The sequence below is a fragment of the Tamandua tetradactyla genome, chromosome 14 (genome assembly GCF_023851605.1).
Source record: "Tamandua tetradactyla isolate mTamTet1 chromosome 14, mTamTet1.pri, whole genome shotgun sequence".
Classification (NCBI taxonomy): domain Eukaryota; kingdom Metazoa; phylum Chordata; class Mammalia; order Pilosa; family Myrmecophagidae; genus Tamandua; species Tamandua tetradactyla.
Window position 1 is genome coordinate 95,145,116 of NC_135340.1, and position 11,324 is coordinate 95,156,439.

The 11,324-nt window shown below is 39.3% G+C and overlaps 1 protein-coding gene across 6 annotated transcripts in view; it reads left to right on the forward strand.

Moving 5' to 3' along the window:
- HYKK (hydroxylysine kinase) overlaps positions 1-11,324 on the forward strand; it is a 42,857-nt gene that overhangs the window by 14,662 nt on the left and 16,871 nt on the right. For all 6 annotated transcript variants that reach the window (XR_013162498.1, XM_077128584.1, XM_077128581.1 and 3 more), the window contains 3 exons: positions 286-633; positions 1,721-1,860; positions 10,372-10,555. Coding sequence is in view for 5 of the 6 variants with exons in the window: in XM_077128584.1 (XP_076984699.1) it covers positions 291-633; positions 1,721-1,860; positions 10,372-10,555 (667 nt within the window). In the remaining variant the exon portion in view is untranslated. The remainder of the gene's footprint in view (positions 1-285; positions 634-1,720; positions 1,861-10,371; positions 10,556-11,324) is intronic.

An 11,324-nucleotide genomic window follows, 5' to 3' on the forward strand; every position in this document is an offset into this window, starting at 1 on the left:
GATGATATCCCAAACACATTCCTGGTCTGTGTTCTATCCCTGAAGCCATACCATCAGTTTAGGACGTGAATTATAAATAATTAATGGCACATGGATTTTTATTCACCTGCCAAAACATTTACTTCTTTATCTCATTTACGGGTTTGATTTCTTTTTAATTTGTGAGGAAAATTAGTAGTCAAAACAATACAGAATCAATACTGAGGAACATAATTGTTCAGCCTTGAGAAAAATCGTTTAAATATATTCATTATAATGCCCTCTTTCTGTTGCTTTTCTTCCTAGACACAATGTCAAGTGGAGATGGTCACCAATCATCTCTCACCAAACCCGCTTTCAGTGGGGTGCAAGCCTCTGCCTTAGTGGAATTGGTATTTGGGTTAAAAGTTTCCAAGATAGAGCCACTTCCTAGCTATGATGACCAAAACTTTCATGTGTACAGTTCAAGAACTGAAGACACTACAGGTGGTCCAACCGAATATGTTCTCAAAATAAGCAACACCGAATCTAGCAAAATTCCAGACTTGATTGAGGTGCAGAGTCACATCATCATGTTTCTGAAAGCAGCTGGATTTCCAACAGCCACCGTGTGTCGGACTAAAGGAGACAACATAACCTCTCTTCTGTCCATAGGTAAGAGGTGGCCAGCTTTCCAGTCTGTCACCTGTCCATGTGCTTCAGTAGCCAGTGTGACTGCATTTTGGCTACAAGTGGAAATATCAAGAAGAAACATGAAGAACTGGTTCACAAGCCTGAGTGGATATCCTTGCAGTGGTTGAGGCAACAGCCTTGCCCAAGTAGAAATTGAAGTTCTGATTCTGATGTTAGAACTGGGATTTGGGATGACTCTTTTGCTTGGAAAGGCCCTGATGAATAAGTAACTAAGGAAACATATGGAAATCAGGAGAACTGTTTTGATTTGTTTTTTTAACAAAACCAAGATTTTGTATTCATCAGACCAGCAGTATATTTGGGTGCTGCAGTATGATAGAAAGAACATAGACTAGGGATCAGGAATTTTAGATCCCAGCTGTCATCCACTGAATATGTGACTTTGGGTACACGGCATTAATCCCTAAGCGGCATTTCCTCATCTCTAAGACTTGGTTCCTTTCACTTCTAAATTGTAGAATGTTCAGATGTGTCCAATTTAGTTCTCTAGGCAGCAGCCTGAAACCAATTCCCTGGACATTTTAAAAGGTGTAACTAACTGTCCTTTTCTCTGTTAATTGTTCTTTCTTTCTCACTGCCCCTTGCTCCAAACTACTCATGTCTCCTTACAGTCCCTAAGCAGTGGTTACTGTCCTGTGTTCTGAAAACAGGCTTTATCCCAGTTTGCCCCAGAGGAAGCCTGTGATTCTGGAAACACCATTTCTTTATTCATCACTTTCTTATGTTAGAAAAGCATAAAAGTGTATGTTGAAGGCATTCATTTGCCAGAGTAAGTAATTTATTTTTAGAGCCAAGGTAGGCTGATTTGGGGCTCTAACTGTTGATATGTCCATGGCCAATTCCAGTGTTTTTAAGGTTTGTCTGTTCTCCTTGCTTGTTCCACCCGCTTAGCCTGCCTCATGGGACCCTGCTCCGTGAGTTGTTTTAGGTTAGCAATTTTTTCTTTTTTTTTTTTTGTAATTTCTATTACTCTTTGCAATCATTTCAAAGCAGAATAACCTCTTTCTTTTGAGACTAGTTGACGGTATATGTTATTCTGTCCATCTAGACAATGGCTCTGAAATCAAAAGCTACTTGGTGAGGCTGATGACATACCTTCCAGGAAGACCCATAGCCGAGATTTCTGTCAGTCCTCAGCTATTATATGAAATTGGAATACTAGCTGCCAAATTGGATAAAACACTGGAGGTAACATTTGAGATTTTATTTTGGTGATAAGATTTGTTTGTTTGTTTGTTCTAATAAGCCCAGAGTTAGATTTCCTTTTTATGTATGGTGCTTCCTAAAATCTGCTACGAAGGCAACGGAGCCCTTGATGATACCTTGAGGGGTATTTTCTGCCCAGGTCTGTATTTTACTGATGTATTGGCAAGATTAACTAAATTTTTAGAAATGTATGGTATTCTTTATGCTGCTTATTGGAAACAGTCTGTTTTCACAAGTTGAAACCTAAAATTTTTTGTCCAAATAAGGTATAATCAGCCGAAGCTCTGTTGAAAGCAATGGCTAAATTATAAATGGATTTATAATGACAGGAACTGGGGCGGGTCAAGGTGGCTCAGCAGGCAGAGTTCTCACCTGCCATGCTGGAGTCCCAGGTTCGATTTCCGGTGCCTGCCCGTGCAAAAAAAAAAAAAAATGACAGGAGCAATACTATCTTTTACAAATATTTTTCCAACCAGCCAACAAAACATCTTCATTCATTCAACAAACATTCATTGAGTACCATTTATGTGCCAGACACTGGGGGGAAAGGAGAAGATTTCAGGAATAATAAGGTACAACCCTGTCCTAGAGGAATGTGTTCCAGTGGAACAGATAAACTAAACACTTTTTAAAAGTTACTACTGTTTGTGTGAGTAAAACACAGTTTGTACAAGTAAAAAACTTCTAATCAGAGGGTGTACAGGTGGTTCAGTGGTAGAATGCTCACCTTCCATGTGGGACACCGGGTTTAATTCCCCGACCATGCACCCAAAAAAAAAAAAAAAAGAAAAATTTCTAATTAGGCATCAAATCCTGTCAGTCCTACCTCTCAAATGTCTCTGTAATGAATCCTTTCTCCATCCTGCCTCAGTTATCCTAGCTCAGGCCTTTATCCTAGTTTCACTTTAGCCTCCCTGAATCTAGTTTTTCTCTTCCAAGTTATTCTTTTTATCTGTTAAGAGTTACATTTTAAAATTAAAAATCTGGCCAGGTCGGTTCCATTGTTAAAACCTTTTAGTGGCTTTTCACTGCCTTCAAAACAAAGGCCAAGGTCCTCGGTATGGCATACAAGGCCCTGTGAGCCTTATCTCTACCTCCCTTCCCGGTTTCATTATCCATATCTCCCCTTTAATGCTGTTTCATCAGCAGTGTAAGAGTTCTTGTAGCTCCCTTAATGTAGCCTTGTGTTTCATGCATCTGTGCCTTTGCATATGCCATTTTCTCCTGTAATACCTTTACCTTTCCCCAGCTTCACAAAACTCCAGCTTAACTTTCAAACCCAGCGCAAGCATTACCCTCCTCTGTAAAATCTTCCCTGATCCCTTTTCTCCTGCCATGCACAAAAATGATCACTATCTTATCTTTACTATTTCTGAACCTTTTACATCCTTCTAGTACTGTACGTATTGTATTGTGTTTCAGTTATCGCTTGCTGCATAACAACCATCCCAAAAGTTACTGGCTTTAAACAATGAGGATTTATGTCTCATGATTCTGTGGGTTGACTGGGCATTCTCTTCCACTTGGTATTGATATGGGTCATTCATGCAGTGATGTTTAGCTGGGAGCTCAACTGGGGTGCTCTGATTCTTCTCCATATGGCCTCTTCTCTTCACAGTTCAGGCCCTCCTGAACAACCTAGCAGTTGGCTTCCAAGAGGAGGATTTCCAAGAGGACAAGCCTCATATACAGTGTGTATCAAGCCCCTGCTTTAATCATGCTAGCCAATGCTCTATTGGTCAAAGCAAATGGGGACATAACTAATTCCAAAATCGATTTCGGAGAAGTTACACAAGGGCAGGGATACCAAAAGACGTGGCTCATAGGAGGCCACCAGTGTAGGTCACCCCATATAGTATTGTAATTGTTCATAGCATGTTTATTTCTGCTGTATATGAAGTGAGGTTCTTAAGAAGAGGAGCTATGTCTTACTTATCTTTTATCCCTGGCATCTAGCAATATCAAACATATAGAATGTATTCAGGTAGGACTTTATATAAAAGATAATATCTTAACTTAAAAGTTAAGAATCCATCAGTCAGGTAGAAAAAAGGAGGAAGGGCATTCCAACTAAAGGGAAGTGTATGTAAAAATTCATGGAGGGAAAAATGACTACGTTCCAGAAACTCTGAGTAATTCAATGTGGCTAGAGTATATGGTTCATACCTGAGAGAGATGGAGCTGAAGCTGAAAAAGTAGGGTGGAGTTCAACTATGAAATACATCATTATATAGGATGCTTAGAAGTTTGCACTTTGTCTTGTAGCCAGTTAGGACATTGGGAGGTTTTTAAACAGGCAATAATTTCTACTTTAAATTACCCAGGGGGCTAATATGGCATTTAGATTAGCAGAAAGGCAGACTGGCGATAGGGAGTGCATCTTAGAAGCTAATATAGTAGTCAAGGGACTAAACCAAGAAAAGGTTCAAGATTTATTTAGGAGATAGAACTGGTGATTGAATTAATGTTAAGCCATGGGAGAAAGAGGGGTTGAGCAAGACATGGATTCTAACCTCTGTTTCCTGGGACACAACTCCATGCTAAAGTAGGTAGGGTACCGCCCTGGTATCCGTCATACGGTAGCCTCCATAGCCTGCAGTAGGGAACTGAGAGGATGGGAACAGGGGAAGATTAAGATAGGGTCCAAGAGGTGTTGAGATATGTGGAAGCTAAGGCTACTTACTACACAGGAAAGCAGCTCAGCCCCTACTCATTTCACATTGTGCTCCTTTAGTGGATGCTGGAATCAGCTTGCCTGCTTCTGCTCTTTGCTTCTATACATAGTTTCTTTTCTATCTGGCTGGGGCTTTAGAGAAAGAAGTAAAGTAGAGTCTTAGTGGAAGTTAAGTGAAAAGATGCAATGGGGCTAGGAACACTCTAACAATAAAATTGGATTTTTACTCTTTTTGCTCCAGAAACTTGATATTTGTAGTTTCCTGGGAATTAGTGAAACACATTTTTTGCTGTTTTACATTACAGTTTTGTTGTTGTTGCTGTTTTACGTTACAGTTTTCATACTTAAAGTGTGTTTCTTGTAGAAAGTGTATATTTGGGTCTTGCTTTTTTTTTTTTTTTTTTTTTTTAAAGAGAGAGGGAGGAAGGGAAGGAAAGACAGAGAGAGAAGGAAGGAAGGAAGGAAGAAAGGGAAACATCTTTAAACATTTTCTTGTTTTATTGTTTGTTTGTTTGTTTGTTTTTTACATGGGCTGGGGCCGGGAATCGAACCGAGGTCCTCCGGCATGGCAGGCAAGCACTTTGCCCGCTGAGCCACCGCGGCCCGCCCCTGGGTCTTGCTTTTTTTAAATCCAGTATGACAATCTGTGCTTCTTAATTGGGGTGTTTAAACCATTTACATTTAATGTGATTATTAATGTGATATGCTTAGATTTAAGCCTGTCATCTTTCTATTTATTGTCTGTTTGTCCCATCTGTTCTTCCCTAATTTTCTCTTTTTTTCTGCCTTCTTTTGGATTGAGTAATCTCCTTTGTTGGCTTAATAGCTATAACTCTTTGTTTTGTTATTTTAGTGGTTGATTTAGGGTTTATAGAATACATCTATAATTTAACACACTCTTCCTTCAAGTTATATTATACACTTCCTGCATAGTATCTGAATCTTTCAATAGCATACTTCTGTATCTTCCTTCCTAGTCTTTATGCCGTTGTTGTCTTACATTTTACTTATACCTACATTATAAGCCCCCAAATTCATTGTTATTATTTTTGTTTAAAGTGTTGTCTTTTTTTATTGTCTTTTAAAAAGATAAATAATAAGAAAAAATATTATCTATTTGCTCATGTGTTAACTTTTTCTGGTGCTCTTCATCCTTTGTGTAGATCCATATTTCCATCGGGTCTCATTTCCTTCTGCATGAAGGACTTCCTTTAACATTTCTTTTAATATGGTTCTGATGATGATGAATTTTTCAGCTTTTATATATCTGAAAAAGTCTTTGTTTCACCTTCATCTTTTAAAGATATTGTCATGAGAAAAACTAGGTTGACAGTCTTTTTGTTTTATACTTTAAAGACATTTCTCCACTTTGTTTGCACTTACACTGTTTCTGACAGTTGTTGTTGGATCCGTACCTCTGTTCTGCTGAACATAATGTGTCTTGTGCGTGTATATGTGTGGCTGCTTTTAAGAAAGAATATCACCGGTTTTGAGCAATTTTATTTTGATGTGCTTTGATGCAATTTTCTTCATATTTCTTATGCTTGGGATTCATTAAGCTTCCTTGAGTGAAAGTAGTTGAGTTACTTGGAAACAGTTTGTTCCCTTTGAGTCTTGTTTTAAGATTTGTTAGGGGGGACCAAGGCTCGGTTTATAGTCTAGGGATAATTATGTTGTACTACTAAGGCAAGACCCTTGTGCGTTCTCTACCTAGCATCCTGTGTATTAGGAGGTTTTCCAGTCTGGTTAGTAGAAACAGGCACCGTTCCCAGCCATGTCTGAGTGCCAACTATTATTCCCTCTAATCACTTCAGGCAGTTCTTTCCCCGGCTTTGAGTAGTTTCCTTATGCTCATATACAGATCTGTCAAATTCTCGGGAGGAACTCTCCAAATCTCTAGTGTCCTCACTCTCTGTTTTCTGGTACTCTGTTCTGCAAACTCTAGCTACTTTTGGTCTCCTTGGACTCTCAGTTCTGCCTCTTCAACTCAGGGAGTTTGCTGGGCTCCACTTGGTTGTCCCCTCCCTGCAACATAGCCCGGAAATTCTCTCAAGGCAGTAAGCTGTGACATTCATAGGGCTCACCTAATTTGTTTCCCATCACTCAGGGATCACTGTCCTTCATTGCCTGATATTGAATAACTTTCAAACCATCACTTCCAGTATTTTAGCTGTTTCAGAACATAGGTTAAATCTGGTCCTGCTATTTCATCTTGGCCAGAAGCTGAAAACCATTTTGAAGTCTAAATTTAGTCATTTATCCTTTTTATCCCCAAACAGAAGTAACCTTTTCTTCTGATTAAAAAAAATCTTACATGACTCATTATTTAAGGAAAGTCAGATAAAAATACAAAGAAAAAATTAAGTTACCAATAATCCCATTACCTAGAGATGATTCTTACATTCCTTACTAACTCATCCATTCCATAAATTCACACTCCTCTGCGGCTCCTGGTATATATTTGGTACTTGGCAAATGTTTATAAACGATAGAACTTTTTCTGTGCTTACAGTACTCATCATTGAGCAGTGCAGGGTTTTATAAGTGGGGGGTAAATGTATTATTAAGTATTTCTCTTGAAATAGTTTTAAATTAAGCTGAAGCAAATCCGACTTCTTTAAAATATCCATTTGTGAACATTAATGTAATCTGGAATAAATTAGCCTATTCTAATTAAATATATTTTCATGTTAATTTTATTTAGAAAATCCCTTAAACTGATTGGAATGCTCATTAAAATCTATCGTTTTTTGAATCAGATGTTCTAAATGAGCAGTTTAAATGAGGGCCTGTTATATAACAAATATGCATTCTCCTTTTCCATTACCTGTCTTTTTACCCTCTCTGCGGGCTTCACTCTTGTACCTCATGTGCCAATGAAGTTTCAACTTTTCCCACTGTATTCTGAAATGGCAAACAGTCTTCAGAGGGAGATTTCATCACATCATTGCTGACAGTGAGTTCCGCTGTGCAATTAACCACCTGTAGCTCTGCTGTGCAACTTACTTTATGGAGGAAGGGAGTTCTAGAGTGAACCAAGAAAATCATTCCTCTCTTGGTACTGCAGTGCATTTTAGCATGCTTTATTCCCAATGCCCATTCCCTCCTCTCCCCTCACACCATGCCTTTGCAGGAGGTAAGCTCTTAGTTTTTCTATGAATGCTAGGATCCATGGATTCTATAAAAGGTAACACACAAGTGCAGTATTTTAGCCTAGTAGGTAGGACCGAGGCTGTCTACTGCTTTGCTAGGGATGTGATTGTCCATTGAGGCTTTCAGTAGCTGGGCAGTTCTGGAACATCCAGAGTAGCAGGAGCCCTGGGGACTATAGGAGCCAGGACTAAAGTGTAGGCAGGTGAGGGACCAACTAGTCTGTCTTGGAATTTGGTTGCTGTTTGGCCCAAAAATAGACTGGAGGTCAGTATCAGGAGATTCATTTAAATATGGGAGAGAAGAAAATATAGAGCAGACTTATGAATAAGACTGTGATCAGACCTTTGTACTAGAGGAAGCACAGTGCTTGGGAAATGGGAGCTGGGGCGAGAGGGCTGGTGCGTGAGGAAGCTGACCGCAGGTAGGCTGAGCTGACTAACAAGGAGCTGACCGGAAATTCTGGTTGGTATGCCAAGGAGTCAGAAGGAAAAAGGCCAGAGAAGTCAGGGCAGTCAGGTACAATATTCATCGTCAACAAATATTTATTGAGTACCTATATGTATGACATTTAAAAAAATTTCATGTTTTATTCAGTTCATAGATTGTGCAGTTGGTGCTAATACCCTAATTTTACTGCTAAGGAAACCAAAGTCTGAGATGTTTAGTGGTTTGCTCTTAAGTGGTGGAGCCAACTGAAACCCACATCTGTCGGACTCCTACTCCATACTGGAGTTTAGAACTTGTCCTGAAGGGTGCCTTGATATGGTGCCATGTTTCAGAAGCTGCCTCAGAGCCTTCCTTGAGTAGACTGTACTTCACTGGAAACCCAACAAGAGTATTATTTTTACTTTTTGAAAATTAATATAGGGTGCATGAGTGGTTCAGTGGTAGGATGCTCACCTTCCATGCAGAAGACCTGGGTTCGATTCCTGGACCATGCACCCAAAATAATAATAATAAGAATATATACACATGGTAGAAAGATAAAAATTATATTTTTCCTTTACCATCATCTGCATACCTAGTCCCAGTCCCACTCTCCTACTCACAATTCCTAACAGTGTTTTCAGTGTCTGCTCAGCAGAGTGATCCTCATTGGCATTTGACACACCAGGTGGTACAGAGATTCAAAACCACATCAGGTGAGGAAGCCATGTGAGGAATAGTTGAAGAAATAGAAGTGTTAAATCTGGAGAAGAGAAAACGCAGAGGGAGCAAAAGTGCTGTCTTCAGGTGTCTAGAGGACGGTCATGTGGGGAAAGGACTGACCCTCTTCCACATGGCCCTGGAGGTCTTGGCTGGAACCAGTGGCATCATCCCTGTTAGAGAGGCAGATTTTGGGTCAGCAAAAGGAACATAGTTAGAGCCACTTGAATAAGGTAAAAAAGTATCTCCACTGGAAGTATTCAACAGAGACTGGATAACCACTTGGCAAGGATATGGGACTGATAATAGAAGCATAAAAGATTATAGTAGCTCAGTGTTTTCAAACTCCAGGTCATGAGAAGTGTTGAAATCAATTTCGAGGGTCATGAGTTACATTTTTAAAGAAACAGAATAAAATATAAAACACTAGAGTATATCAAATGTAATGGTTTAAGTGTCATTCACTAAAGCATTTTTCTTCATATATGTCGTGTCTGTATACTGGGTTTTGATGTAAAATATATTTCTTACTATGAGTCGTGGTCAAAAATATTTGAGAGTTACTGCATTGTATGATGTGGGTCCTCGCCTGCCCCTTCCTAGCAACTCATCTTTAAACCTCAATTTCCCCGTTTGTGCAATGGCAGCAATAGAGTGGTCAAACCTAAAGGCCCTTTAAATTCCAGACATTTTTATTCAACGAACATTAATTTACTCAGCAAATATTAATTGAGCAGAGCCTTCTGTATTCCAGGGACTGTTCCATGTCTGGGAACAGTGAACAAACCACACAAAACTGAAGATGGGCTTTAAGATAAATAACTGAGTTACAGTGAATATTAGACAGCAACAAGTGCCAAGAAGAAAAACTAAGCAAAGAAGAGGGATATGAAATTGGCGAGGATTTTGAAGTTTTAGATAGAGGGTCTAGAAGTATTCACAAAACAGGTGACTTTTGAGTAATGACCTCATAGAAACAAAGGCACTGATCATGTGGATATCTGAGAACAATTGTCTCAGAAGGAGGAAACAACAGGTTTCCTCCTGTTGTTTCACAACAGGTAGGCTGTGAGGTGGAAACCGCCCGGCAGGTTCCTTGAGCAGTGGGGAGGTCAGTGTGTCTGGGGTAGACCGAGCACAGGAGAGAGTAGTAGATGAGGTCAGGCAGCAAGGGGTTGGGGTGGGAGGGTCAGATCAAGGGGATGAGAACAGAGTTCTTTAAAGCTGCTTCCAGTTCCTGTTGAAAACTGTTTAATAATAATACTGTCTCCAGACAGTTATGAGTCCCAAATGAGAAGGCAATGTACTCTCAAAACAATGAGATCCTATACAAATCCTGTTATTACTATTTTGTGGTTAATGTAAATGGAACAAGTCAATCGCAATGAGGGAATGCTAGGAATCACCCTGAAGCACTGCCCGGGCTACACCAAGAGTGTAGCCTGTTACATATGGCAGATGGCTCAGGAGTGACTGCCCTGTCAGGAATCTAAGGGTTTCCTTTTTGTTATTTTATTTAGAAATTCCATCACCCAAAATTAAGTAGTCTTCACCGGGAGAACTTCATCTGGAATCTGAGAAACGTCCCTCTTCTGGAGAAATACATGGATGCCTTGGGCCAGAATCGAAATCGAGAGATTGTGGAGCAGATCATTCAGCTGTTCAAGGATGAAGTAATGGCCAAACTAAGTCATTTCCGAGAATGTGAGTATTTCCTCAATCAAATAGGTGTCTGTCTTTCTATTTAAATTATCAAATTTCAAACCATCAGAAAAGTATGGAAGTACAACTTGGCTTTATCGTATCTGCAAAGTTTTCCATATCTGCTCCTATTATTTTTAAAAGAATAACACTTTTTTTTTCCATAAAGTTGACTCATTTGAAGCCCCCTCTGAACTTTACAGGATTCTCCCTCTTTCCTCCCTATTGAATTTGCATGCATGTTTTAATATCATTACTACAGATGCATTTATTTATAAATGATATACACTATTGTTTAACATATTTTCAAGCTTATATAAATAGCATCTAACTGTGCATATCATTCTACCACCTGCTTTTTTGAATTCAATATTAAATTCTTCAATTCATTTAGCTCATTGATTTTAGCTGATGAATAGTATTTATACCATAATTTATTAGACTAAACATAATGTTTGTGTTTATTCTCTTGTTAGTGGAATTGTAGGTTGTTTCTCATTTTTTGTTACAGTGAACACTCTAGTACATATCTCCCTGTGAAATTGGACAAGAGTGTATCTAGGGAATATATCTTGACGTAACCAGCCTTTTGGCCCTTCATGAAGTATTGGTCAAAGGGCAAGGAAATGTGGGGGCATTTCTAGCAAGGCGCAGGACAAGGCAGAATGTGTCCTTCATGCCCTTTGTTTACTTGGTGAGAACACAATGAATGTAATGTGGTAGCATGAAAGCAGAGTTCACCTTCTTTCCCTCAAACCTGTTTTTCGCCTTA